The sequence below is a fragment of the Pelmatolapia mariae genome, linkage group LG23 (assembly GCF_036321145.2).
Source record: "Pelmatolapia mariae isolate MD_Pm_ZW linkage group LG23, Pm_UMD_F_2, whole genome shotgun sequence".
Taxonomy (NCBI): domain Eukaryota; kingdom Metazoa; phylum Chordata; class Actinopteri; order Cichliformes; family Cichlidae; genus Pelmatolapia; species Pelmatolapia mariae.
This window is the reverse complement of record NC_086246.1, coordinates 41,097,923-41,107,873: the sequence shown is the minus strand read 5'-3', so window position 1 is coordinate 41,107,873 and position 9,951 is coordinate 41,097,923. Positions and strand designations below refer to the sequence as shown.

Genomic DNA, 9,951 nt, shown 5'->3' with positions numbered 1-9,951 from the left:
GACACGTTTCTGCGGATTAAAATTAACTTTCGACTTTAGTGAAAAAACCTTAAGAGCTGGATCATCAGATTGGTAATTTTAAGTTGTTCTTTAAGTTGACGCTGAGAAACACAAACGGGATCGAGAACCATACAGGTAAAACTACAGTAAAATCATTTCAGTGATTTATAAAAATACCATCCATTAGACAGCCGTCATGTTTTTACGCAGTAAACCATGTGGTGTTCCTTCTTCGGTGGTATTTCCCACACTCCATCGGGCTCCTGAAGGCAGCTGCTTTCGTGTCCTACAACATGGCGGCCCCGGAGCCCGGCCGCTGCTGTTTCTTCGTGCAGAAGAAGAAGCGTTTCTGTAAGATGGTGGCGGGAAAAGGCAGGAAGTACTGCGGGGAGCACGCGACCATGGTGAGTTCACGGATACAGTCACTTGCTCAGGTGTGATCTAGCTCCAGGTGGACCGGTCAGGAACAAGAAGGGGCCATCCCCAAAGTATGCCCACAAAGTCGCGAAGATGAAAGTGTCCAAAGTGTGTCGGTCTGCTGAAGCATGATGAGTTTCTTTCACTGGAACTAAGGGGTGGAGCCCGACTCCTGGAAAACACCCCACACTATAATCCCCCCTCCACCAAACTTTACGCTTGGCACAGTGAAGTCAGAGAAGTACCGTTGTCCTGGCAACCACAAACCTAGACTCATCCATCGGAGACGCGTGATTGGTCACTCCAGAGAACACGTCTCCACGGCTCTAGAGTCCAGTGGCATGTGCTTTGCTATTAGTTTGGTGATGTAAGGCTTGGATGCAGCTGCTTGCCATGGAAACCCATTCCACGCATTGTTCTTAAGATAATCTATAGGCCATGTGAAGTTTGGACGTCTGTAAAGGTTGACTCTGCAGAAAGTCTGTGCACCATGATCCTCAGCATCCTCTGAGCCCAGTCTGTGATTTGCATGGCCGACCACTTCATGGCTGGGTTGGTGTCATTCCCAGTCGTTTCCACTTGGTTATAATCCCACTGACAGCTGGCTGTGGATATCGCAAGGACACTTCTAGCGTCCTATCACAGCACGATGCTGGAGCTCACTCAGCTCCCGAGAGCGAGCCATTCTTTACAAATGTGTATAGAAGCGGTCTGCATGCCCAGATGCTGATTTTATACACCCGTGGACATGGAAGTGATGGAACACCTGAATTCAAGGATTTGGATGGGGGAGTGATTACAATATAGTCTTAATATCTCACTGTCTGGAATGAAGTCGGATATCTTATTACAGATCAAACCACAGATCATGATGACGTGTGCACTACATTAATGTAATGCATGCACACACAGAATGAAGATCTCTTTATTCAGACTATACTGTACACCTGTGTATACGACACACATGTGGACATACCATAGGAATCATATAGCTTGCAATGGCATGATGACGATCACAAGGTTATGCCTGAAGAGTCTGCAGTGGCTCAGTGCAGGTGAGCCGTTTGTAGCTGCTAGAGTTGGAACATTTGAAGCTGTATGAAGAAATCTGATGCATTAATTTATTTGCAGGCTCAGTGCTCGTGATTGTGAGGTAATGGGGTTCTGTCTGAGGTTTAACAGCATGGGTCAGTCTGCGCTCTGGACTCACTGCTGCAGATGTCTTTGTGGGGATTTGGCACTGGGCTTGCCACCGTACTAGAATACAATGGTCGATGCCACGGAGAAGACTTTGATCCCATCCTGTAAGAATAGAAGTGATGAAGAAGAAGTCGTCATTTTTCCTGAATTTTTCCAGATCCGAACTTGCCATGTACACCGGACAACGTCCTGAAAAAAACTCACCATGGAAAGCTTCGAGCATACATGAAGCGATGACGAGTTCGTCCAGATTTCAGAAATCAGTGGGGCAGTCTGAGCTCACATCTGAGCAGGCAGACTCAGCGAGTTTGAGAAGATCAATGATGTCGATCAGCTGTGATGTCATGAGCCTGTGATGTGTTTCCTGTTTCCAGGAGGAGGACAGGGGTGGCAGCAGGAGGATCGTCTGTCCTCTGGACCCCAAACAGTGAGTGACAACACATCAGTCATCAATCAGGTCATTGATCGGCTGACAGGAAGCTGATCACTGGTAGCTATTGATCCTACTCTGCTTGTTTATGTGTTTCAGCACTGTGAGTGAAGACAAACTTCAGAAACACTTGAAGAAATGCAACTCCAGAGAGAAAGCCAAACCGGTGAGACGCTATTGATCCATCAGTTGATCAGCGATTGATTAAGGAGCGGTGGTCGGTGTCTGCGTGTTTATCCAAGTGTTTCCACAGAGATGAACGTTTGATCTCCTGCAGGTTTACTTTGTCGAAAACATCAACGCTGGATCAGCTGATGGAGATGAGACGCTTCGAGAGGTAACGACTCACCTGCCCCGTGGCTATTTAACACGGAGTCTCAGCTTACAGAAAGCTGATTCGTGGTTTTACGCTGGTGTTTTGTGGTCCAATGCTGATTGATCAAAGAAGAACTGGTAAAGTAAAAGATCTGCAGACACTTTGATTCACAGTGCCTCATCCAGGCAGACATTCACTGATGTCTAAACACCAACAGGAGCTCATTCACACACACGCACACTGTCAGGAAACAGTTTGTTTCACAGCAGAGGAAGCACCGAGGATGGACAGCAGCGTCTACACACACAATCACACACTTCTTCATTACACACAAACCAGCACAGTAAATACTTTAATAACCATACATGATCATGAGATCAAGACAATGATGACAGTGATGGTGACATCACTGTCAGGAAACAGTTTGTTTCACAGCAGAGGAAGCACCGAGGATGGACAGCAGCGTCTACACACACAATCACACACTTCTTCATTACACACAAACCAGCACAGTAAATACTTTAATAACCATACATGATCATGAGATCAAGACAATGATGACAGTGATGGTGACATCATGATAGTGACATCATAATGGTGATGTGTTTCAGGTGAGTCTGTCTGAGCTCAGCAGGACTGAGTTGGAAACTCTGGTGGATAAACTGAAGACAGCGTTCAAAGGTGAGCTACTGAGATCCGGTGATCAGTGATGGCTGAAGTACTCGCAATCTCACACGACTGCTTCAGTTTGGCTGATGTGACACAAAACATCACAAAACTGACAGTCTTTTCACTGAGTAGGTTAGGATTGGGATTAGATTCAGTTTATAACTGGGTGTAAATTAAGTTTAGATCAGGGTTGGTTTTAGTTTTTGCGTAGGTCAGGGTTAAGTCAGCTTTAATTTGGGTTCAGATCAGCTTTAGTTTTGATTTATTTGGGGTTAGGTCTCATTTCGGTTTAGTTTCAGGTTAAGGTTTAGTTTGAATTTAGGTCAGTTTTAGTTTTGGTTCAGGTCAGGTTTAGCTTTGGTTTAGTTTCAGTTCAGGTCATGTTTAGTTCGGGTTTAATTTGGGTTGGGGTTAAGTGTGACTCTTAAAGTTTTTGGACATTTTGTAAATCAGCGGATGTTCTCCTGGTGTCCCTGCTGTTGTTGTAGGACTGCAGTGCGACCTGGAGGACAGCGTCCAGTCTCACCCCGCCCTCCACGACGAACTCCACAACCCAAAGAATGGAGACTCCGCCCACAAACACCTGAAGCAGCAGGTAGACTAGGTGACAGCACCATTAGTCTGTGTATTCATCTCATTTCCATGGTGAAGAATTAAACTGAGAAGTAAAACTAATCTCCGTCTGACCTGCCGGGTGTGCTCAGTCTTCCATCTTAGGTCACCTGGAGGAGCTGGGGCTGCTGGGAAGGGGGCGGTGCTTTGTGGAGTTTGGAGCGGGTCGAGGGAAGCTGTCCCACTGGATCCACGAGGCCCTGAAGACTTGCGAGCATCTGAAGACCTGTGAAGACCTGCAGCTGCTGCTGGTGGAGCGCTGCAGCACCCGGTTCAAGGTACAGCCCTGATTCTGAAATCCACTTCACCCTAAACTCAAACCCAAACCCAAAACCCAGACAACCCAAGTACCTTCAGAACCCCGCCTGCTCACCTGCTGCTTTCCATATTTTCATTTCTGGCTTTGAAATTAAAAGTGGAAGCGTCGCTGTCGCATGTCGGTGTTCCTCTGATTCACACCTCACACACTGATGGTGACATCACCGTGTCAAGTCCATCTTTTATGTACAGACTGTGATTAAGACCAAGAGCAGTTGATCAGTTTGATTGATTGATAGGTGAAACAGGTGCGTTCTGTTGCAGGTGGACGGGAAACATCAGGATGCTGGAGTTCAGTTTGAGAGGCTGCAGGTGGACATTCAGCATCTGGATCTGAGTAAGACAGGAACATCTGGACACTGTGGTGCTCTGACCTCTCCTGACCTGTTTCTGTGATGCTTTCAGGTAAAGTCCCTCTGCTCTGCGAGAAGAAACTGCCTCTGGTCGGAGTTGGTAAACACCTGTGTGGAGCGGCGACAGGTGAGAACAGCCAAAAAACTGTCAGCTCTGATTGGTGGTAAGCAACATCCGGCTCATAATTCCGCAGTAACTGCTGCTCTACGCTGGTTCCTGCAAGCTCCATCCTGCTCTCTGATGGCGGTACACCTCCACCTGTGCTGAAGCATGATGGGTTTGGTTTTACCTGGCAGGGCAAAACCTGGAGCTCAGTTTATGTTTTTCTCAAAACTTCAGCTGAAGTACACCAACATCCACCTGGAAACTAGCATTTCTGTAGTACTTGTCTAGTCTCATCATATTCTGGTTCCGTTCTCAGATCTGGCTCTGCGCTGTTTGCTGGAAACTGCAGGACAGTCGGAGGAAGAAGAACCGCCCCATAAACGCCTCAGACCATCAGAACCATCTGAGCCAAGGTCAGGAGGGGGTCTTGGATCAGCACCAACAGGCTGTGGTCCTGGCCCAGTGCTGGGCCTGACAGTGGCACTGTGCTGCCACCATCGCTGTGATTGGCGTCACTACGTCGGGCAGCAGTTCTTTCTGCAGAGAGGACTCGGAGTGCGGGAGTTCTCTGCTTTCTGTCGGATGTCCAGCTGGGCCACGTGTGGACTCAGACCGACCAATCAGAGAGGAGATGGCGAAGAGCACGAACCAGCAGAAGAGACGGACGCTGTGAATGGGTAAATATTTGACCTCTGACCCTGAAACCTGTCACCGATGGTTGTATGGACCCAGCTCGAAATATAAAGTTTCTGTAGTTCAGAAAAAAAAATCAGATTTACTCAATGAAGATTTGAAGAAGTCTTCGTTCCTCTGGTTTTATTTTAGAGCAGCTTTGCATGATCCACAGTTAAGAATAATCCTTCTTTACTGATTCACATCAGCACCTTCAAACACCACATCCAGCGGCTTGTGCTGGGCTTTAAGGAGGTTTAACCAACCAATCAGCACAAGTCAGCAGCATGTCAGTGTTTTATGTTCAGAATCAGCTGCAGAGACAAAGTGAAGGACAGGAGAGTGGCTTTATTTCAGCTCACACATGTGATCCATAGATTCATGAAGCAGCTGGAAATCCTTTTTCTAAATATTTATTAGCTCTATTCAGTGTAAGGTGGTCTGTGACGAGCTGATGCCAGCGTGTCACACAGGCTAAACACGGAGAGGGACTGACACTGCACATACTCTGATCTCATCAGTGCACAAGTGATGAACACGAAAATCAAGCTCCAGAGCAGGAGGGTCTACAGGAAGAGAAGGAGGGGCTATAGGACAAGATGGCGGGGCTACAGGAAGAAAAGGAGGGGCTAGAGTTTAATGTTCCTACTGTATAATAATCAGGACTGTCTGCATGTTTACACTGAACTAACACACTATGTGTGTGTGTGTCTATGTGTGTGTGCGTGACAGGTTTCTGTCAGCTTCTGAACGTGAGCAGCTCGGCCGTCTATGCAAACAGCTGATCGACCACGGCAGGTGTCACTTCCTGCAGATGAAAGGATTCAGCAGCAAACTGACTCGTTACATCAGCAGTGATGTCACGCTGGAGAACGTCCTGCTGACTGCCGTACCCTTCACCCCCCACTCCTCCTGATTGGTTGATTATCAGTTCATTGCTGTTTGATTGTAAGCTTCAATTTTGAGTTTTAAGTTACAGGAAGTCAGACTGAACATCCTCAGGTGTTTTCTGTTTGTATTAAAGCATTTTTTTCCACATGTACATAAAACGTTTGCAGTCTTTCAACAAGCGGCGCTCTGAGCATGCTCACTAAAATCTGCCTGTCACATGGCACAATCGTGGATTTTTCCATAGCTGGACAAACTTCTGGAGTCTGACTCGTCCTGCTCGTCCACCCAAAGTCTTTCAAAATAAAAACACAAGTGTGGCTTTGTGGAAGTGTCTTTACGAGGGAGAAGCTCAGAAGAAGAAAAAAGACATGGTGCCGTATTTCATGCTGAGGACTCGTCATTGGACTCACCATCGGACTCTGAAACATTCAAAGAGAAAATCGTGTCAGCTGAAACCAACAAAACGTTCAAATGATGTCGGGTTGTTCCTCGTATACGGTGCCATTTCAGCCCCAAAGACAGAAATGAGGGTTTGATATAAACACGGGCCAAATATTCTGAATGCCTCCATTAGTTTTGGCCTAAAGTGAGTCAGTGATCTGAGTTCTAGAAATCCAGACAAGCCCAACTTAGAATATTCTACACCACATTTTTGTATGAAAACACTTAATGATTAAAGTCTTTGTGTCGTGTCCCTGAATTGTTATGGAGATCCCTCTGAAGGTGTCCCCTGATTGGTCCTCTGGGACAGTTTCCCTCAATTACAGTGTAAACATGTTGAGGTGTGAAGACCACACCAAGTGCTGATTTAAGCATGAAACGTCCTGCTTGTTATTTTTTCTCACAGTAAAAGGCAGGTTATGCATAGTTTTAATGAAAGCATGAGATGTGCGCTGTAATCTCTGAAACATTCTTTATATTCTAAACATGTCAAGCAGCAATGAAACTATTAAAAACTAAATGTTAATTATTTTAAATTCAAAATGAACTGACATTTTCTGTCGTTCACGTGAAATGCTGAAGTGTCACTTTTTTCCACGTTATCACCCTGAAATGGTGCCGAATGGCAGGAACAACGCAGTGGTTATTGTTGACATCACTCTTTAATAACCTGAGGTCAGAGGGGTCAGTCGGGGTTTAGCTTCCTGTTTGTTGACATCGTTGAGGGTCACTGCCCCCATGAGATGCTTGGCGCACACACACAGGTTAGCCTGTTAGCGCACGCAGGTCAGTGAGCATGCTCAGTACTAACGGTTGACGCAGTGCATGTTGAGCACGGCGTATGCTCTCTTTCGGGCCTCCTGGATGTACATGAGCATGAACTCTTTCCCGAACATCTCCCTGTCATCTTCCTCCTCTTCATCCTCAGCCACCGCCTTCCTGCTCGGCAGCGTCACGTCTAGAGTCAGGGGGTTATCCCGGAAGTTCACAAACCTGCTCCGAGGAAGTGAAGAAGAAGTGAGTGAGGCCAGACAGACGGGGGGCAGGTGCGTGAGGATGGCCGGACTCACCTGAGGTTGGACATGCCCTCCATGAGCGGTGGGATGTCTCTCAGCCTGTTGCTGCTGAGCACCAGCGTGTCCAGGCTCCTCATTCTGGCGATGTTCTCCGGAAGCTTCTCCAGCTCGTTCCTCTGCAGCCACAGAGTGTGTAGCACCTCCATCCTGAGGACAAACACATAATCACTGGCTGTTGACAGAAAGGGGGTGGAGCTTAGGCCATGTCCCAGCTCCTACCTGTGTATGTCTTCAGGTAAGTGATGCAGGCGGTTTCCTCCCATGTCGAGCCACTCGAGCGCCGGCAGGGCGAGCAGGCAAGCAGGCAGGCAGCTGAAGTCGTTCATGGAAAGATCAACATGCTGCAGCCGCGACAGCGTCCCGAGCTGAAGGTCAGAGAGAGAAGCACACCTGAGCTCAGACTGGACCAGAACCAGGCCTTACCTTTCAGGTGTACGGTAACGAGGCAGTGTTGGTTCAGGAGAAGCTGTCTGCTGGGTTCTTTGCTCTCCTAAATCACTTCCTGCTTCCTCTAACAGCTGAAGACAGGAGTCAGCTCATAAACACCCCTGGTACAGCCGGGTCCAAGTGTGCAGACGGTTCAGGCACTCACCTGGTCCGGTAGCTCATTTAGGTCCCGGTTCATTGCCAGCTCCAGCCTCTCCAGGCTCTCACACCCGCTCAGCTCTGCCGGGACAAACGGGATTCTGTTGTAGCTCAGCAGCAGCTCTCTGAGCCGAGTCAGCTTTCCTGAGACCAAAACCAGGTGAGGTCACAGCACACAAAATCAGAAAACGTGGCTCACAGGCAGATTAAATCGAGGTGAGCTCACCGATCTGTTTGGGGATCTCAGCGACTCCGTTCCGGGATAGATCGAGCACCAGAAGGTTCTGGAAGCTGGAGATGAAGTGAGGGATCTTCAATAGTCCGGTCCGGTGGATCTGCCACTCCTGGACCTGACTGAGCTGGATCAGGCAGCCTGGCAGAACCTGGAAACCAGAGCAGCGAGCTCAAAATGCACTGAAGTGACAGTTTAGTGTGCTTCCTGCGAGGGGGCGTTACCTTCCACTCCTCCTGCTCGATCCGGAGGACCAGCCGGCCGTCCTCAGTCTCCAGCTTCTGCTTTAGCCGGGCCAGCGCCGCCCGGTCTTCCCAAAGCCCGACTCCAAGTCTGGACCAAAATCACCAAGTGATGAAACCTCTTCGGTCTGACTTGGGACATCACTTCAGTTACCTTTTTTCCAAACTTTATTATTTCGTTTTGTTTAGTTTTATTTTCTCATGTTTTTCTCTTTAATGTGTTTGATCTGCACAACTCTGTTGCTTGTGAAGCTCGCACACAAGAATTTCACTCACATGTACTGTACCAGTGTACCTGCACATGTGACGTGACAATAAAAGTGATTTGATTTTGATTTGATTTATGACTTTATTTTTACACTTTTTTGTTTTAAATAATTTCAGATGTCTTCTCCTTGACTGGCTGAAACATTCTGTCCTGATACAGTTTGACTGATGCAAAGATTCAACATGGCTGCTTTCAGCCAGACCATAGACTGTATGTAAGAGATGGACATAACCACTGGGTTCATCCCCCCTCTGAAACGAACTCATCTTTTTTCAGGTTCACCAAATTTTCATTTACTCTATGGTAGAAACACTGCGAGAGAAACAGGAAGTAGGTGGGACTAGAGGTCCCAACATTGAATATGAACCAGTTCAAAGGATTATGGGTAATTTTTATAAGGTTCATAGAGCGTTTTTTGCAGATCCCCACTTTGACCAGCACTGTATACCAATAGAAAGTGTGCTCAAGTGACTGGGTGTGGTCTGACCTTCCTGTGGCCCCGCCCCTCGTGGTCCTCCTCTTGTGCTCCTCCTCATGCTCCTCCCTCCTCCTCCTGATCCTGGTCTCCCACAGTGCTTTGATGGAGCTCACCGAGCTGCATGCTACCACCACGCCCACCATCATCACCACTTCCTGTCAGCCTTGTGATGTTACAGCACACAGGTGGACATGTAGGATAACCTATCTGAGCTGTAGCCCCATCCCCACGCTGACCATCTTGTGACACTGATTGTTGATCTCCAGCAGAAATCATGTTTCAGATCAATTTACTGACCATTAATTAAAAACCCAACAAATTCACTCTGCACAAACATCAAAAACAACCAGAGACAGTTTCCAGCTACTGAAACGTCTCTGTTTCAGTCCTGCAGTAGGAGCAGTACCAGTACAACAACAGTATTAGTACTGTAGCAATATATGAAGTATTACCTGTTGAAGTACACGGATATTATTCGTCACCTTGTGGCCGAGCTGCAGCTCTCCTCCATGCTGTGTCCTTTCTGCTGAAATCTGACCTGGGCTCTCCTCGATAATTATAGCCTTCAGGCGACACATCACCTGACACATTACAGACATGCAGTCATATGACCAGCTGTTACTGCAGCTGAGGACAGACCCACAC

At 47.5% G+C, this 9,951-nt stretch overlaps 2 protein-coding genes across 2 annotated transcripts; one reads left to right on the top strand and one right to left on the bottom strand.

Moving 5' to 3' along the window:
- Positions 1–269: 269 nt before the first annotated feature.
- Positions 270–7,041, top strand: trmt13 (tRNA methyltransferase 13 homolog). Its single transcript, XM_063466131.2, has 11 exons — positions 270–404; positions 1,992–2,044; positions 2,147–2,213; positions 2,325–2,384; positions 2,975–3,044; positions 3,521–3,627; positions 3,737–3,922; positions 4,227–4,299; positions 4,368–4,442; positions 4,738–5,098; positions 5,826–7,041. The coding sequence occupies exons 1-11, from the start codon at positions 294–296 to the stop codon at positions 6,007–6,009; spliced, it is 1,347 nt and encodes a 448-aa protein (XP_063322201.1). The 5' UTR covers positions 270–293; the 3' UTR covers positions 6,010–7,041.
- Positions 6,299–9,932, bottom strand: lrrc39 (leucine rich repeat containing 39). The gene is made up of 9 exons (XM_063466139.1): positions 9,759–9,932; positions 9,316–9,469; positions 8,543–8,651; positions 8,313–8,469; positions 8,094–8,230; positions 7,721–7,866; positions 7,496–7,648; positions 7,096–7,418; positions 6,299–6,403 (listed from the first exon to the last, which is right to left on the bottom strand). The coding sequence occupies exons 2-8, from the start codon at positions 9,450–9,452 to the stop codon at positions 7,232–7,234; spliced, it is 1,026 nt and encodes a 341-aa protein (XP_063322209.1). The 5' UTR covers positions 9,453–9,469; positions 9,759–9,932; the 3' UTR covers positions 6,299–6,403; positions 7,096–7,231.
- Positions 9,933–9,951: the final 19 nt, after the last annotated feature.